Raw genomic sequence first — 19,897 nt, 5'->3', positions numbered from 1 at the left:
TGCTCTGATGGACTACAATGGCGTTTTCCGATCCTGTACAATAGCAACAACAACTTGTCCCTATATAGTGCCTTTAACATAGTAAAACGGCTCAAGGCGCTTCACAGGAGTGTACTCAAAAAAAATTGACACCGAGTCAAGAAGACATTGGGACAGGTTATCAAAAGCTTGGCCAAAGAGGTAGGGTATAAGGGGCGTCTTAAAGGAGGTGGCGAGGTTTAGGGAGGGAATTCCAGAGCTTAGGGCCTAGACAGCTGAAGGCACGGCCACCAATGGGGCAGAGGAAGTCAGGGATGTACAAGGGATCTACATTCACCATTTGTTTATCTACATTGCAGTTGGGGCTGTTTTATTTCACATTGCTCTGATCAATATGATAACATGGTGGGTGTAATGACAGACATCGATGGCCAGGATATTCCATGCACTCGATGCATGCTGACTTTGACATTGGTTTAGGTCATTAATCTTTCGTTAGTCATTATCAAGTGATAATCTGCAGTTGGTCAGCAGAAAGTAAAACGCAGTATAAACTATTAGAACCCTTGTATGAGATTATCTGTTGAAAGTATTGAGCTCACTGATCATCAGCTTGTGTACTTGATGTTTACTAGTGCAAAACCTGTCCAAAAATAGAATGAACTTAATCATACATGAATCAACAACTTGCATTTATATAGCACCTTTAATATTGAAAATGCCCCAAGGCACTCCACAGAGGTGTAATTAAATAAATGAATACTAAGCCAAAGAAGGGTGACAAAAGGCTTGGTCAAAGAGGTGGGTTTTAAGGAGTGTCTTACAGCAGTAAGAACATTAGTCGGCCATACGGCCTCTCGCGCCTGCTCCGCCATTCAATAAGATCATGGCTGATCATCGACCTCAACTCCACTTTCCCGCCCGATCTCCATACCCCTTGATTCCACTAGAGTCCAAAAATCCATCTATCTCAGCCTTGAATATACTCAAAGACTCAGCATCCAAAGCCCTCTGGGGCAGAGAATTCCAAAGATTCGCAACCTTCTGAGGTGAAGAAATTCCTCCTCATCTCGGCCTTAAATGGCCGACCCCTTATCCTGAGACTATGCCCCCTAGTTTTCGACACTCCAGCCAGGGGAAACAACCTCTCAGCATCTACCCTGTCAATCCCCTTCAGAATCTTGTATGTTACAATGAGATCACCTCTCATTCTTCTAAACTCCAGAGAGTATCGGCCCATTCTACACAATCTCTCATCATAGGACAGCCCTCTCAGCCCAGGAATCAATCTAGTGAACCTTCGTTGCACCGCCTCCAAGGCAAGTATATCCTTCCTTAGATAAGGAGACCAAAACTGTGCCCAGTACTCCAGGTGCGGTCTCACCAAGGCCCTGTACAATTGTAGCAAGACTTCCTTACTCTTATACTCCAACCCCCTTGCAATAAAGGCCAACGTGCCATTTGCCTTCCTTACTGCTTGCTGTACCTGCATGCTAACTTTCTGTGCTTCTTGCACAAGGACATCCAAATCTCTCTCAACACCAACATTTGAAAGTTTCTCACCATTTAAAAATTATTCTGTTTTTCTATTCTTCCTACCAAAGTGAATAACCTCACATTTTCTTACATTATACTCCATCTGCCACCTTACTGCCCACTCACTTAGTCTATCTATATCCCTTTGCAGAGTCTTTGTGTTCTCCTCAGCTTACTGTCTCACCCAGCTTTGTATCGTCAGCAAACTTGGATACATTACACTCGGTCCCTTCACCTTCAGATTCACCTGAAAGTAAAAAACAGAATAGTCAAATACTTGGCATCCTTTGTGATCATTATCTAGCCTTAAAGATGTACAGAAAATGAGTTAGAATGAATACATTTTTGTCACTGAATGATTTCACCTTTATACGAAAACTCAATCTTCAGTAACTCCTACACATGTTTTGCCCCCTTTATGATGAAAACCGATACAAAGTATTAATTTAACAAGACTGCTATTGACTTAGTGACCATTATTGGTTTGTTGTGTCTCTTCTACTCTGGGTTGTATACTATCTGGGTCTGGTCACTTCACTTCACTACTTAATCCCATTGATGAGCTCTTCCATATCCTCCTCAGATACCCCACCGACCCCCTCCTCTAAAAGCTGATGCTCAACCACTCTCTCACTTTCTAACACATGATGGTCCCCTTCATCTCCAATTGGCCCTACCCCTTCTTTGACTAACCTGTAGAGGGAGGTGAAGAGGCAGATGGGTTTAGGGAGGAAATTCTACAGTGTGGGTCCTTGATGGCAGGTTTTATTTGGTTGCTGATGAGACTCCCTCATTCTCTGGTAATTTCCTCCCCTTTCCTTCCTTGGAGTGCCTGTGCTATACGAATGTGGGTGATTAACCTGCTCCTGAAGCTTCTCTATGAATAGCTGAGAGGTGTACATCCATTTTCCTTTGCTCCTTATAAGAAAGTGATTGTTCTCTTCCTATGGAAGACCAGCTGAGATGAAGAACTCAGTGTAGATCTCAGATATGAGCCCTTCTTCCCCACTGCGTGGTATTGTATGTTTCAATCCACTGTGCCACTCCTGAAGTATCAGGCTGTGCCTATAAACCTCTGCAGATTTGATCATCGATTTGCGCACAGCAAGGTCCCACAAACAGCAATGAAATAATGAGCAGAGAATCTGTTTTAGTGATGTTGATTGAGGGGTAAATATTGGCCCCAGGACACCGAGGAGAACCCCTCTGCTCTTCTCTGAAATAGTGACATGGGATATTTAACATCCACTGGAGAGGGTCTCTATTATGTCCGTGTGTAATTGAGACACGGACTGCAGGAGTTGGTTATAACAGGTCTTTACTGAGTGGAGACAAACTGGAACTAACTATGCAAAGTTACTACACAGGCTTATATACCGGGGTGGTCACTACTGGTACTGCAGTATACAGGGGCTGCAGAATATAGTTCCTTCTGCAAAGTACATACACTACAATTCCTCCCCTTTTAGCTAAACAGTACATAACATTCGATTAATAATTAAATAACATATTTACAATTACAGTTGTCATATACATTAGCTGAAGTTAAGCAATTATAAGTTCAGTCTTTGAGGAGGCTTCCTGATTCTGTCTGGATAACACCTCTTTGGGGTATCAGGTTCTTCTGGCAATGTTGAGTCGGGATCAATGTCGTTGTTTGGTTCGTCTGCTTCCAATATTCCTGATTCTGAGGTAGATGCAATTGGTACTTCGGTTTCATCGCCAGGTGTCTCAGATCGTGGTGTGGAGTTGACATTTCCCAGTGACTCTAGAATCTGGTCAGCATGGCGTCTTACAATGCTCTCTCCAACGTCCACGGTATACATTAGAGGTCCTTGCTGTGTACAGATCGTTCCTGGCTGCCATTTCTCTGTGCGGTAGTCCCGGGCCAAAACTGGTTGACCTATCTTAAAACTCCTGGTCGGCCTTTCATTCATATTCTGAAACTGCCTGTTCTCCACATCTCTTCTGATGTTTGGCTTAACCAAATCCAAGCGGCATCGTAGTCTTCGATTGAAGAACATCATGGCTGGAGTTTGGTTGGTAACCGCATGTGTCGCATTCCGGTAGGCAAACAAGAAGTTATCCACCTTGTGCTGTAGGGGTATATCTTCATTACACATTGCCTTGATAGCCTTCTTGAATGTTTGAACGAACCTCTCGGCAATCCATTAGTGGCTGGATGATATGGGGCGGATGTGTAATGCTTAACACCATTGTTCTTTAAGAACCTCCGGAACTCTTCAGACACAAACTGTGGTCCATTGTCGGAGCAAATCTGTTCAGGCAGCCCATTTCTGGCGAATATGGTTCGTAAGACTGTGATAGTTTTTTCTGTGGTGGTTGAGGACATTTTTATTACCTCTGGCCACTTTGAATGTGCATCCACCGCAATTAAAAACATCGAGTCCATAAATGGACCAGCAAAATCAATGTGCACCCTTTGCCATGGAGATGAGGGCCACTCCCATGGATGTAGAGGGGCTTGTGGTGGGGCGTTTTGGACCTCCTGGCATCCTGTACAGCTCTTGGTCATCTCTATGATTTCTCTATCGATTCCCGGCCACCACACAAACGCTCTGGCTAAGTTCTTCATTTTTACCCCTCCCAGATGACACTCATGAAGCTCATTGAGCACTCTATCCTTCAATTTGGGTGGAATTACTACTCTGGATCCACACATCAAGGTTCTTCTGCACACTGACAGCTGTTCTCTTCTCGGCGAGAATGCTGGCAACAGTGGTTCGCCATGTGCTGGCCATCCCTTCACCGTTAAATCATAGACCCAGGAGAGTGTTGGGTCATTTCGTGTTTCCTTTTCTATATTTGCATTCATCACAGGTAGACATTCGACTATGGTCGAGTGGAATATCTCCACTGGATCCACTGCAGGTGCTTCTTCCACCGTCGGCAACGGTAGGCGCGACAATCCATCAGCATTCCCATGCTGTTTAGTTCCTTTGTACTCGATGTCATATTGGTGTGTCCCTAGGAAAAGGGACCACCTCTGTAGCCGTTGTGCTGTCATTATCGGGACGCCCTTCTGAGGGTTGAAAATGGAGACTAGAGGTTGATGATCAGTTAGAGTAAATTTCTGACCGTGCAGGTAGTGATTGAACTTCTTCACCCCCCACACCAGGCTGAGGGCCTCTCTGTCAATCTGGGTGTAGTTACGCTCGGCTGAAGTTAACGAGCGTGACGCAAAAGCTATCGGCCTCTCTGAACCATCAAGAAATTTATGTGACAGTACCGCTCCAATGCCGTAGGGAGACGCATCACACGCCAGTCTTATCGGTAGTGATGGGTCTTAGTGAGCCAATACTTCTCTTGAAGTGATTAGGTCTTTACTCTTCTGAAAGGCCCGCTTACATTCATCGCTCCATTTCCATGCTACTCCAGTTTGTAGTAGGGCGTTCAGTGGGTGCAGAATTGTGGACAAATTCGGCAAAAACTTATGGTAGTAATTCACCAATCCGAGGAATGACCTCAGTTGCGACACATTTTCAGGCGCTGGAGCCTTAACTACCGCTTCAATTTTGTCAGGGGACTTATGTAACCCCTCCTCATCAATCACGTGGCCACAATACGATATCTGTTTCTTAAAAAACTCGCACTTGGGGCGATTGGCTCGTAGCCCATGTTCTCTTAGTCTAGTGAGCACCTGCTCTAGGTTGGCAAGGTGTTCACTGTCATCTTCACCTGTCACTAGGATGTCGTCCAAGCAACACTGAGTCCCCGGAATCCCTTGCAGGACTTGTTCCATCGCTCTTTGCCATATCGCCGGAGCTGATGCTACTCCGAATACTAGTCGATTATACTGGTAAAGACTTTTGTGCGTGTTTATCGTGAGATACTTCCTAGAGGATTCTGCAACCTCCATCTGCAAATATGCTTGTGCTAGGTCAATTTTTGTAAAACGCTTCCCTCCAGATAGTGAGGCGAAAATATCTTCTATCCTCGGGAGAGGATATTGTACTGTGTGAAGGACTGGGTTCACCGTCACCTTGAAGTCCCCACAGATGCGAACCTTCCTTGGCTCCTCAGACTTATTGTTTAACGTTTTCTTCATGACAGGAACGATGGGTGTCGCCCACTCGCTCCAGTCTACCTTAGATAACCGCCTGCATTCTCCAGATTCTCCAGCTCTGCCTCGACGGCTGGGCGAATTGCATATGGTACCGGTCTTGCTTTGAAAAACTTGGGAATTGCATTCTCTTCTATTTTTATCGAGGCGGTTACGCCTTTAAGAGTTCCCAGTTCTTCTTGAAATACCTCTTTGGCGTTAGCTAAGATTTTTGACAATCGTCCAGGTGTGACGTCGTCATCCTTTTTACCAGCCACCGTCAGTGCCTGAATGGAGTGCCAGTCTAAACTTATCTTTCTGATCCATTCACGTCCCAATAACGGTGGTCCACCATCTTGCAGTATGTACAGATACAATTTCTGTATTTCCTTGCCGTTGTATTCGACAGGCACCCTTATTTTCCCTCTGGGGTATACTTTTTGCCCCGTATACGTCTTCAAGACAATGGATGTCTCTTTCAAGGGTGTTTGTGAGAATAGCCGCTCGTAGTCTCGTCAATTCATGACGGTCAGGGCTGATCCTGTATCCAATTCCATTTTGACTTGGGACCCTGCTATCGTGAGGGTGACCCAAATGGTTCGGTGATCCTCTTTTGCGATTACGTTGTGAAGTTTGAGACAGCTTAGTCTCTTGTTCCCGGATTCACTATCGCTCATCTGGTCTTCGGAACTACTGTCCGTCATCTTTTGTACTTTCCTGTACTGTTCCTTAGTAGCCTTTTTGTTGTCGTTAGTCTTCTTCCCAGACCTGCAAACTCGTGCAATGTGTCCCATCTTTCCGCATTGCCTGCATATTTTGTCCTTGGACCAGCAGTCCTTCTGGTCATAGAGTCATAGTCATAGAGTCATAGAGTTTTACAGCACAGAAAGAGGCCCTTCGGCCCATCGTGTCTGCGCCGCCCATCCATCCCTGTCCAGTCTAATCCCATTTTCCAGCATTTGGTCCATAGCCTTGTATGCAATGGCATTTCAAGTGCTCATCCAAATGCTTCTTGAATGTTGTGAGGGTTCCTGCCTCCACCACCCTTTCAGGCATTGAGTTCCACATTCCAACCACCCTCTGGGTGAAAAAGTTCCTCCTCAAATCCCCTCTAAATCTCCTGCCCCTTACCCTGAATCTATGCCCCCTTGTTATTGACCCCCCCACTAAGGGGAAAAGTTCCTCTTTATCTACCCTATCTATGCCCCTCATTATTTTGTACACCTCAATCAGGTCCCCCCTCAGCCTTCTCTGCTCCAAGGAAAACAACTCCAGCCTGTCCAGCCTCTCTTCATAGCTGAGGCGCTCCATCCCAGGTAACATCCTGGTGAATCTTCTCTGCACCCTCTCCAAAGCAATCACATCCTTCCTATAGTGAGGCGACCAGAACTGCACACAGTACTCCAGCTGTGGCCTCACCAGCGTTTTGTACAGCTCCATCATAACCTCCCTGCTCTTATATTCTATGCCTCGGCTAATGAAGGCAAGTATCCCATATGCCTTTTTAACCACCTTATCTACCTGCTCCGCTGCCTTCAGGGATCTATGTACATGTACACCAAGGTCCCTCTGACCCTCTGTACTTCCTAGGGTCCTACCACTCATTGTGTATTCCCTTGCCTTATTTGTCCGTCCAAAATGCATCACCTCGCACTTTTCAGGGTTAAATTCCATTTGCCACTTTTCCGCCCATCTGACCAACCCGTTTATATCGTCCTGTAGCCGGAGGCTTTCCTCCTCGCAATTTACCACCCCACCAATTTTCGTGTCATCTGCGAACTTACTGATCATACCTTTTACATTCTCATCCAAATCATTTATGTAGATCACAAACAATAAGGGACCCAGCACCGATCCCTGAGGTACCCCACTGGACACAGGCTTCCAGTCACAAAAGCAACCTTCGACCATCACCCTCTGCCTCCTGCCACTCAGCCAGTTTAGGATCCAACGCGCCAAGGCACCCTGGATCCCATGGGCTCTTACCTTCTTGACCAGTCTCCTATGCGGGACTTTGTCAAAAGCTTTACTGAAGTCCATGTAAACCACATCCACAGCATTTCCCTCATCCACCCCACTAGTCACCCCCTCGAAAAATTCGATCAGATTTGTTAGACATGATTTACCCTTGACAAAGCCATGCTGACTATCCCCGATTAATCCTTGCCTCTCCAAGTGGAGATTAATTTTGTCCCTCAGAATTTTTTCCAATAATTTCCCCACCACAGATGTTAGACTCACTGGCCTGTAATTCCCTGGTTTATCCCTGCTACCCTTCTTGAATAATGGTACTACGTTAGCTGTTCTCCAGTCCTCTGGTACATCCCCTGTGGCCAGAGAGGTTCTGAAAATTAGTGTCAGAGCCCCTGCAATCTCCTCCCTTGCCTCCCACAGCAGCCTGGGATACATCTCGTCCGGGCCTGGGGATTTATCCACTTTTTGGCCCGCTAAAACCGCTAGCACCTCCTCCCTCTTGATGCTAATATGTTCGAGTATGTCACAGTCCCCTTGCCCGATTTCTATGTCTGCATCGTCTTTCTCCATAGTGAACACAGATGCAAAAAATTCATTTAAAACCCCGCCTACATCCTCTGGCTCTACACACAGATTGCCACTTTGGTCCCTAATGGGCCCTACCCTTTCCCTGGTTATCCTCTTGCCCTTAATATACTTATAAAACATCTTAGGATTTTCCTTTATTTTGCTCGCCAGTGTTATTTCATGGCCCCTCCTCGCCCTCCTAATTTCTTTTTTAAGTATGCCCCTGCACTTTTTATACTCCTCTAGGGCTTCTTCTGTCTTTAGTCTTTTGTAACTGCCAAAAGTCATGGGTTGTTCTGCCGCAGCGATAACATTTTTCAAATCCCTGTGTCATTTCGTGGGTGCCGTATTCCTGTGGCTTTTGCTGTATTTCCGCAGCTCCCCTTGCTGCTGCTTCGTACGATACTGCCACACTGAAAGCCTTATCTAGCGTCAGCTCTTTCTCTGAGAGTAACCTCTTCTGGGTTCCTTCACTCAGGAGTCCACAGATAAATTTGTCCCATAGGGTATCTGCCAGTCCTGCTCCGACCTGGCAGTGCTTTGATAGCTTGCGTAGTTCCGTAAGGTAATCAGCATTGCTCTCATCTTTATGCTGATTTCTCCTGTGGAATTTAAATCTTTCTGCTATCAGCAGCGGCGCGTAGGATTTAGGTGTTCCTGTAGGATATCAACAATTTCGTTAAAACTCTTCGCCATCGGTTTGGCTGGAGTAATCAGGTTCCGCAATAGGCCGTACGTTCTTGAGCCCATTAAGTTTAGTAGTACCGATGCCTTTTTCTCATCGGCTACTTCGTTTGCCTCGCAATATACTTCGACTCTTTCCACATACGTGGTCCAGTCTTCTATTGCATTATCGAAGGCAGTGATATTGCCAGTCTTCGGCATCTTGGAAATCTAAGATGGCGCCTCCCGCGCTTTGCCTTCTTCCCCGATTTAACAAAATGGCGCCTCCCGCGCTTTCCATCTTCTCCGCTGCTGCTAGCGCTGTTGCTGGCGTTTTATGCCTTGATGGCGACGCCCTATGGTCTTCGCGCACTTCCCCCCGCGCTGCTGCTAACGCCGCGCTCCGCGGTTCCCGTGGCAAACTGCAGCTCCTCGCGGCTTTCTGCGCTTCTAATTTCTTTTATTTCCCCGTCGTCGGAGCAACCCTGCGGGACACTTTCCTCCCTCTTCTCGGGTCTGTACGCTGCCTGGCTTCGTAGTACCGGCCGCGCCCTGTGTGCTCCACCCTCTCTCTCTCTCTCCTCTTCCCGACAACGCTGCTCGGCCCTGTTGAAAAGCCACCCGATCGAGCTCTAGCCCGCCGCAGCCCAGGAAGGATCAGTGTACTACCTGCCACCAGCCCGATTAGCTGGAACACCATCGACAGGATAACCAAGCCCCGCTCTCGACAGCCTCTCCTGCAAATCTTTCACTCCGATGAAGCAGAGGCGGTTGCCCACGGTCGACGCCCGTTTCTTCTGATTGTTTTATTTTTTCTTTCTTTTTTTTTCTTTCTTCTGGCCTCGACCTCTGACAACTTCGCTTCAGGGATGGATCCCCATGAGGTGGTGCAGACTGTAGGTAAGTTCGGATCTGCTCGTCGCCAGTATTATGTCCGTGTGTAATTGAGACACGGACTGCAGGAGTTGGTTATAACAGGTCTTTACTGAGTGGAGACCAACTGGAACTAACTATGCAAAGTTACTACACAGGCTTATATACAGGGGTGGTCACTACTGGTACTGCAGTATACAGGGGCTGCAGAATATAGTTCCTTCCGCAAAGTACATACACTACAGTTTCAATTTAACATCTCATCTGAAAAGACTGCACCTCTGACACTGCAGCACTCCCTCAGTACCCTGTACTACACTGAAGTACCAGCCCTAATTATGTGCTCAAGTGTCTGGAGTGAGACTTGAACCCATGACTGTCTGACTCAGAGGTGAGAGTGTGACCACTGAGTAGAGGGTGAAACGTATGACAGTACAACGGGGGTAGACCTTCCGTGGGGTTCTCCTGATCTCCCGCCATAACTTTGGCAGAAAGGGAAACACATCGTTTCTCCAGGGTTTCCACTGGAGTAACAGCGGGAGGTCGGCAGAACCTCCGTGGCAATTCTACCTCAATAGGCTGGAATTTGCTGTGGGTAATAATGGCGAACTAACAGCGTTCGGCGTTATTACCCCTTCGAAATTGACCGCAACTTCAGGATGTAGCTCATACACATCTAAACATGGAAATCCTGACGTTACGGTGAGCCCTCCCCGTCATCACATAGCCGGCAGTCAGTGAAACTGCCGAAAACCTGGGCTTTTCCATGGTAGTATCGCTGTTAAATACCCCATTAAATGTTAGGCCTTGTTGGATTAGGTGTAACTGGGGTTTTAACAGCGTATTGACTGCTAAATAAATGTTATGGCCCCGAAAAGCTAATTTTAATTTTGTGGAGTATCAAATTTCTCCATTATGATAAAAAAAATACAAATTTTAAGAAACTTGTAAAGTTTGTTCATGATATTTCAGGTTCTACCTTATCCCCATGTGAGAGCCCCAATCTTTGTTTTGCTCTCTGTAACATTTTTTAAAGTTCAGATAAAAGCAGGTTCTCATTTCCTGGTTCCCTGTGAGAATTCTACAATGTGATTGGCTGCTTGTTGACATCACTGCAGATCGCACTAGGGAATCCCCACTATTCTGCGCTGAAATCACTTGCGCAGCAAGAAAGGCAAACTTCTCACGATGTGGCCAGCTTTCTTCAGGGCCAGCGGCGAATGCCTTTGCTTCGCCGCTGACGGCAAATTCTGGCCTAATCGATTTAACATTACCTGTTATTCTCAGTGACTTAAAAGCCTAGTCATAATTTCAATAGCTTCTCAAAAAACATTTATTTCCCAAATGTCGTGCAATTTAATGTTGTGATTTTAATACAATTAAACAATATTGGCCATTTAAAAATAAAACCTAAAATTCTATATGAGCAAGAATGATATTTCCTACAGTTTATGATTTAGTGCCTTCTTGCAATCCTTCATTCTCAGAACATGTATTAAACCTGCAGAAACTTACTGCGATGACACAAGGTTATACTGTTCCCACCGCTTGTAGCGGGTGCGCTTGTGCAAATGCGATTTGCCCGCTATACACGATGGCTGGTAAAGTTTTACGGCAGATGAGCCCCCAAAATAATGCCAGTGCCACCACTTTTAATAAGACGTCATTGCAAGTGTAAGGAATATTGCCCAGCTTCGTGGACTAGCAGAGAGTATCATGATGCCTGTAAGCAGCATGTAATTAGGATACCTGAAGAATGTTTGAAGTCTCTAACTGGGTGTTGCCACAGCTGTCAAAGACGTCCAGTTTGACTTAAAACCCGCTGTTATGTGCATGTTGCAGACAACATAATTGAAACAGCGCTGTGCTAATTATGTAGAAAATGGCAGCTACAATTTGAAGAGCGTGATGAAAATGAACAGAGGCTGAACTTAATTGGTGAAATAATTACTTTTTACTTGGAGGATATCAGATTGAATAAAAGAAATAACATTTAGGCCAGCAAAAAAAAGACCCCAGCAGTTTTTACATCATAACTTAAAGAAAATAATGCTGCTTGGGATTGAAGCTGAAGCATTCTTGCATAACTCCAAGATATATGATCGAGGATTTCTCCCTTGCAGGATATTTATGGGTTTAATACTGTATTAGCTTGTACAGAGCGTATTGCTATTGGACCGAGATGTTGCACACACTGGGGAAGATTTCCTTGGTGATACAGCTTCTTAATTAGTATTACTGCTGCAATATGGGGACAGTATTTTTATTTTAACATTCAGTGCACCGTAACAAGGTGGGAACTAGTGAGTAAACACAGCTGTTTCTGCCGAAATAAATAGAGCACTTAAGATGCTATAACCGGCAACTTTGAAACTGACGTCAATGCAAATGATCATATAATTCAAATTTTAGCACTCAATTCCCACTTTGCTGTATTATTTATGTTGCTCACGTTAAATTCTTGAATAATTCAATTTTTTTAATTCAAAATCTGATTGATTTGTCAGAAGTGGACTGTGCATATCCACCTGTGCTGATTCTGAGCAAGGGCTCCAATCTGAATGGTTAAACTAGCTTTCTGTTTCAGTTGCTGGCAGACTGGCTGAACCATGTTCTGTTTTTGTTTCAGCGTTCAGATTTTGATTTTATTTGTATACTGTACACTTTGTTGTGATATTTGTTATTTGTGAATTTTGTTGCTTTGTAGATACTACCAAGGGAAAGTGACATGAGTAAACGGAAGACGTCCCACACTGAGGCTGCAAGTAAGTGTGAGCATTCCTCCCCTGAGGGATGTCTGTTACCATTTTTTACCACACTTGCTGACATTTTCTCAGATCTGCTTTTTTCTTCAAACTAATAACCAAAGTGAAGCTTTGGAATTCTCTACCCCAGAGGGCTGTGGATGCTCAGTCTATGAGTATATTCAAGACTGAGATCGATAGATTTTTGGGCACTGTGGGAATCAAGGGATATGGGGCAATGTTCCCGCTAGCCTGCGCGGCTGCTCAGCGCTCTGGAGGTCCCACGTAGGCCGCTCACGGACTTTTCAATGTAAATAACTGCGCATGCATGAAAAATTGAATCAGCCACGCAGCCAGTTAAAGGGCTCCCGCACCAAAAGAAAATGACAGGGAACATTGATATGGGGATAGGGCGGGAGTTGATGTAGAAGTTCAGCCATGGTCTTATTGAATGGCGGAGCAGGCTCGAGGGGCCGTGTGGCCTACTCCTGCTCCTATTTCTGATGTTCTTAAAAGAAAATATGCTCACTGTATTTGTAAGTCAGTATTCCGACATTAACAGCAATATTGAGTTCTATGTTGGGATTGGAGGCATAAGGAACCTGTACTGAAAGACTGGAGCCAGTAGTGGTCCTTCCATCACTGCTATCCTGCCACCTCTTTCTCACATGATTTCTTGCCTTTCTCTTTTATCAATAGATATATGGATATTGTTCCTCTGAACTTGTCTTTCTAAACTCTAAATATCCTATCTCACACATTCTTCCTCCTCCCTAAATCCTCAGTGTCCGAATCAAAACTCGCTCTGACACATTCCCGAGATCTCAAAGCTGTCCTTACTTCCCTCATTCTTCCGCCAATCTACAGGCTTTTACGACCTAAGCCGGAGGAGTCATCCAAATACTTCCCCCTGACTTGCCTTGAATTCTCTCCTATTCTTTTCTTGATTGGTGGCGCCCTGCACCATGGACCTTCGCCTAACTTTCCCACTCATGCAGGCGTCTGTTCCACCTTATTGAGAACGTGAACTTCCGAAAAGCGCTCAATAAGTTTGAATGCTTGTTAGCTGGCCAAATTAAAAACCAGTGGGTACTATTATCTTTCTAGTGTTAGTCAGTTAATTAAACGCACATTTCAAAGCCCCGTCTAATGTAAAATGCTCGTTCTTTCTTTCTCTGGAGCAGTGGTGTTTGAATCTAGATGGTGCAGTAACAGTACTCAGTGTTCCTGCTCTACCTCAGATGTAATGAGCGTATAGTCATCCGTGCGCAAATTGCAAAGTTCATCGTTTTCTATGAACTAAGTAGAATATTGTGCGTTTGATCCTGATAATGCTACAGTATATATTTCCTTGTCATATACTTTCTCAATTTTCCAATCCATGTGAGAGGACACTGTGTTGGGCCCAACTCCTGATTTGCATTTGAATTCAAATCGCCCATGGCCTTGCCCCACCCTATCTCTGTAACCTCTTCCAGCCCGACAAACCTCCGAGAATGGAGTGGAATTCTCTACCACAGAAGGCTGTGGAGGCCAAGTCACTGAATATATTTAAGAAGGAGATAGATAGATTTCCAGACACAAAAGGCATCAAAGGGTATGGGGAGAGAGCGGGAATATGGTATTGAGATAGAGGATCAGCCATGATCATATTGAATGGCGGAGCAGGCTCGAAGGGCCGAATGGCCAACTCCTGCTCCTATTTTTCTATGTTTCTATGGCGTTTCTCCAACTTTGGCCTCTTGTCCATCCGTCACTTCCTTCAATGCACTATTGTCGGCCGTGCCTTTAGCTGTCTGGGCCCTAAGATCTGGAATTCCCTCCTTAAACCTCACCCTCTCCACCTCTCTTTCCTCCTTTAAGACCCTCCTTAAAACCTACTTCTTTGACCAAACTTTTAGTCACCTGTCCTAATGTCACAATACAAATACAAGCTGTTGATGTTGCTGACCAACCTCCCAGTTGCACTGCTGCATTGCCTTGAATGGAGAGCGGTGCAGTTGTGTGCTCAGTGTGCAACGTTGGGAATCGAAGCCAGTGAAGGTGATCCCAGATCCTGCTAGGGGAATTGCAAGGTATATTAACGTAGTGCTTGGAAGAACACTGGGCTTCGGTATCCCGGCAAACATACGTCAAGGAACCAGACGAATCCTTAATAATCCTCTCACCAAGGAACCGTCTGGGCTTTACCACCCAGCTTAGGTCTAGGAGTCAATGATGACAAAGTTGGTTTGCCAAACTATCTTACATCACCCAGTTAGGATTTAATTTGCGTTTACTTTACTAGCCCTCAATTAGGACACCCACAAGCTACTGAGTGAAAGAGTGAACCCTTTCATACCAAATCATCAAAGAAGTCAGACAACAAGTGATGCACTAACAACGATTTATTCTCTTCAAAATCACAATTATCGCTACTTCAAATTAAGCATTGAGTATACAAACAATGAATAGATATAAATAGTTATAGACTGGGCCACCTAGCAATTTAAATAACATAATTAATAGATGTTACTTAAATGAATAACAGAGGTTGTAAAGAAAATTCAGTAATGTCACCGTCATTCAGCATTAACTGAATTGCTGATTATAAAATTATAGTTGAAATCAGTATCTCAACCTGCTTTGGGAGTAAACTCCTTAGATAGCTGACTGCGCCTACTTCTTGTGTTCTAATTCTGTGTTAGATTTCAGGAGATGGTTCTATTCCTGTTCCTGGCTGGGGTGGAGATCGCCTTTTACAGAAGGTAAGTACTGTAGAAAATATCGGGGACAGAGTGATCTCCTGGACGAGTTTTGATCGCCTAGATGGGTCGGAGAGGAATTTCCCAGATTTTTTCTCCCAAATTGGCCATTGGGTTTTTTAATCTGGTTTTTCGCCTCTCCCGGGCGATCACATGGGTTAGGGTGGGATGGAGAGTGGTAGTAGATTTGAGGTTAGGATCAGATCAGCCATGATCTTATTGAATGGTGGAGCAGGCTCGAGGGGCCGATTGGCCTACTCCTGCTCCTATTTCTTATGTTCTTATGTAAGTTAACACCATTGGATAGCCAGCCTATTGATAGATTAGAGTCCATGGTGGTTAACAATCTTTCCAGAGCTTATACGGCCTTGTCCTTCCAGGTTCTTCCTCTCCTGGGATGACGGTATTAGCTTCTGGGATGTCAAGTTGATGAGCCCCTTCAGTGACGGGGTTATCTGATCAGTGTCAGCTATGGTTCAGTTGGTCGCACACTCATCTCTGAGTCAGAAGGTTGTGGGTTCAACTGGAGTGTCAGCCTAGAACTTGAGCACATAAATCTAGGCTGACGCTCCAGTGCAGTGCTGAGGGAGCGCCGCACTGTCGGAGGTGCCGTCTTCCGGATGAGACGTTAAACCGAGGCCCCGTCTGCTCTCTCAGCTGGACGTGAAAGATCCCTATTTCGAAGAAGAGCAGGGGAGTTCTCCCCGGTGTCCTGGGCCAATATTTATCCCTCAATCAACATCACTACAAAAACAGTTTATCTGGTCATTATCACATTGCTGTTTGTGGGAGCTTGCTGTGCGCAAATTGCCTGCTGCGTTTCCCACATTACAACAGTGACTACACTCCAAAAGCACTTAATTGGCTGTAAAGCGCTTTGAGATGTCCAGTGGTCGTGAAAGGCGCTATATAAATGCAAGTCGTTCTTTTTTTCTTTTCCATTCAGATCCAGCTTAGCACGAGTGACTGTATCTGAGCTAGTTGACAAAGTCACCTTACTCGATCTCAGACAACTTGTACAGTTAGCGATGCTCTTAACTCTGCCTGCAACTGGCTTATATAGCCGTGCAATCTGACTTTTATGACCTCTTACTCTCTGTCCTGAGTACACTTTGTGCTTGTAAAGGTGCCCTTCTATATCTGCTAAATAAAGGTGACTACAGAAGAATAGAAGACAAAAGGAATCTTCATCTAACTAACAGAAAGGAACTACATCTAACAAAGACAAAGAGAATCTGCTGAGAGGTGTGCCAAGCACCCTCATATACCCTCAATTTAAAGAAAAACCCCTTTCCGTGCACCTGACCAATCTGGGTGACACATGTCTTCCAGCGTATGCCTCTTTGGGTGTCAGTCACCTGTTGCAATCACGTAAATAATCCTGGAAGATGCCAAAGTTAATGAGGCACAGATACCCGGGCATAAAAAAAAACAATTTTTTGCTCCCCTAATTTTTCAATCTTTCTTTAAAAAAGGGTCCTACACAGGACCAGATAAGGTAGGGCGTATTTATGTCCCACTAATGAGCTATTTCCGAGCTCAGCCCTCAATGATAGCCTCTCATTACTGGTAAGTCATGTTATGTTCTCTCAAACATCTTCACGGTTTTCATTCATTTTGATTTCCCGGCATTCCGTTTAACTACTGACTTCATTTTGTGTGACAACTTTTAAGCTAAATCCCCATTTTGAGAAAACCATTCAGGCAATTAAGTTACAGGGCATCACGGCGTTTTCTTACACGCTATTAGTGAGTGTGGTGAACATTTACTAAAGAGTAACTTTATTTTTTCACTCCTTACTGATATAATGTAGAGGAGGATGGAGCATTGTCACCTATTGTAAAGAAGGTGAGAAAGAAACATTTGCAGCCTGGTGAAGAACAGAATACAGAGACAGTAGAAACAGAATGGATTGTGACAGAAGGGCAAGGAACAGAGGATGTTACAATGAAACCTACAGAGGTGGAAGAACTAGTAAGCAGAAGTCATGATACGGAACTTACAGAGCAAAGGTAAAGGAATCTTCTGTGTGATCTCTACCTTGTATATCAATTTCTCATGGGAAACTGTACAATCAAAGTAACAATGAAATAAGGATAGCTATTCACTGGGACATTGTATGTTCTTCTGTTTCGAGGTACTTGGGACAAAAATAAAGCATTTTGCCTTAGGCGTAGCATGGTATTCGCTTCGTTAATTTTGACTGTGCATAAGGGATTTAAAAGCAACTGCTGGGTAGGGAATGCCTTACTTTTGCATAACACCTCAACTAGTGTCTCCTACCTCAACTAGTGTCTCCCACCTCAACTAGTGTCTCCCACCTCAACTGGTGTCTCCCCCTCACCTAGTGTCTCCACCTCAACTAGTGTCTCCACCTCAACTAGTGTCTCCACCTCAACCAGTGTCTCCCACCTCAACTGGTGTCTCCCACCTCAACTGGTGTCTCCCACCTCAACTGGTGTCTCCACCTCAACTGGTGTCTCCCACCTCAACTAGTGTCTCCACCTCAACTGGTGTCTCCACCTCACCTAGTGTCTCCACCTCATCTAGTGTCTCCACCTCAACTAGTGTCTCCACCTCAACTAGTGTCTCCACCTCATCTAGTGTCTCCACCTCAACTAGTGTCTCCACCTCACCTAGTGTCTCCCACCTCAACTAGTGTCTCCCACCTCAACTAGTGTCTCCCACCTCAACTAGTGTCTCCCACCTCAACTAGTGTCTCCCACCTCAACTAGTGTCTCCCACCTCAACTAGTGTCTCCACCTCAACTAGTGTCTCCACCTCAACTGGTGTCTCCACCTCACCTAGTGTCTCCACCTCACCTAGTGTCTCCACCTCAACTAGTGTCTCCCACCTCAACTAGTGTCTCCACCTCAACTAGTGTCTCCCACCTCAACTGGTGTCTCCACCTCACCTAGTGTCTCCACCTCAACTAGTGTCTCCACCTCAACTGGTGTCTCCCACCTCACCTAGTGTCTCCCACCTCAACTAGTGTCTCCACCTCATCTAGTGTCTCCACCTCAACTGGTGTCTCCCACCTCAACTGGTGTCTCCACCTCAACTGGTGTCTCCACCTCAGCTGGTGTCTCCACCTCTAGTGTCTCCATCTCAACTAGTGTCTCCACCTCAACTGGTATCTTCCACCTCAACTGGTGTCTCCATCTCAGCTGGTGTCTCCATCTCAGCTGGTGTCTCCACCTCAACTAGTGTCTCCACCTCAACTAGTGTCTCCATCTCAGCTGGTGTTTCCACCTCTAGTGTCTCCATCTCAACTGGTGTCTCCACCTCTAGTGTCTCCATCTCAACTAGTGTCTCCACCTCAACTGGTATCTGTGGTGTATGTAACCTGTTCCACCTTAAGAGAACTTAAGCCTGTTCCACCTTAAGAGATGTACTACTTTCTCTGGCTGCTGTATACGTAATACCGGTGGTGACCACCGGTATATAAGCACTGTGTAGTAATATTGTATTTAGTATAGTCCTGACCTCCAACCAGTAAAGACCTGTTGAACTTTAATCTTGTAGTCTGTGTTAGTAATTACAACTAGAACACACAGACTTAACAGTGGCGACGAGTCCGATTCTTACCCTGCGGCAGTTTATATCCACGGCGGCTTCGTCCACAGAACGGACGTCGAAGAGAGGCTTCCACCCTCATCACCCTGCTGGAAGACACGTCGCGCGGCAGACATCGAGAAACCAGAGTGCAGAAGACATCCTGAACTCGAAGCCTCCATCAGCGGCTGTCAGCTATCTTCTTTCTACCTCGGTGGTGGGTAAGCCGGGCAGCGACGCGACCAGAAAGTCGGCCGCGTTGGCTGTACAGACGGGGAGGGAAGACGGAGGAATAAGGGCGGTGAGATCGATCGCGACCGGAGATAAGGGCCGGGCCGCATTCAGGCCAAAAGGCGCAGCGCGGGGACATCGATCACGGCTGGTGATAAGGGCCGGGCCGCATTCGGGCTAAAAAGGCGCAGCGTCTGGGGCAACTGAAGGCGCGAGAGCCGCGGTGAAGCAGAGACAGCGTCGGGGGACGGGTGAAGACCGCCATTTTGTAGGCGGAGGACGAAGACAAGAGCGGGAAGCCGCCATCTTGGATAAAAATTAAAATAAATTGCAACGATGCCTAAACATGGGAACATTAATACCTTTGATAGCGACATCGAAGATTGGGCCATGTATGTAGAACGCATACAAAATTATTGTAAAGCAAATAAAATCCCAGATGAAGAGAAAGCACTAACATTATTAAACTTAATGGGTGCGAAGACATACGGGCAATTGAAACACCTTTTATCACCAGATGAACCGGCGGATAAGACGTTCGAGGAGATTGTTACTGTCCTGAAAAATCATCTAAACCCCACGCCGCTGATGCTAGCGGAACGATTTAAATTTTACAGCAGAAGGCAGCTGAAGGATGAAAGCAATGCTGAATATTTAATGGAATTGCGTAAGCTAGCAAAGTACTGTCAGTTTGGAACGAGACTGACAGAGGCGCTACGAGATAAATTTGTGTGTGGTTTATTAAAAGAAGATACACAAAAGCGACTGCTCGAGGAGAATGAGCTGGCGCTTGAGAAAGCGGTCACTATGGCAGCAGCACACGAAGCCGCAGCGAGAGGCACGGCAGTAATGCAGCTACGGTCACCGGAACTCAGTACAAATAAATTGTGTTTGAGTACTGTAAAATGTTATCGTTGTGGAAAGACAACGCACGATCAGAACCAGTGTTGGTTTAAAAACCAAGAAT

At 45.5% G+C, this 19,897-nt stretch overlaps 1 protein-coding gene across 1 annotated transcript in view; it reads left to right on the top strand.

Annotated features, from left to right (window-relative positions):
* The window catches only part of LOC147097642 (uncharacterized), a 61,842-nt gene that overhangs the window by 4,030 nt on the left and 37,915 nt on the right, over positions 1 to 19,897 (top strand). Inside the window, exons 2-3 of the mRNA XM_085971628.1 lie at positions 12,363 to 12,420; positions 16,958 to 17,156. Coding sequence (XP_085827754.1) covers positions 12,384 to 12,420; positions 16,958 to 17,156 — 236 coding nt within the window. The 5' untranslated portion in view covers positions 12,363 to 12,383. The remainder of the gene's footprint in view (positions 1 to 12,362; positions 12,421 to 16,957; positions 17,157 to 19,897) is intronic.

Source organism: Somniosus microcephalus, chromosome 31 (genome assembly GCF_052327205.1).
Source record: "Somniosus microcephalus isolate GS21.2 chromosome 31, FLI_Smic_1.0, whole genome shotgun sequence".
Classification (NCBI taxonomy): Eukaryota; Metazoa; Chordata; class Chondrichthyes; order Squaliformes; family Somniosidae; genus Somniosus; species Somniosus microcephalus.
Note: the sequence above shows the minus strand (reverse complement) of the source record. Positions and strands in the feature narration are given on the sequence as shown.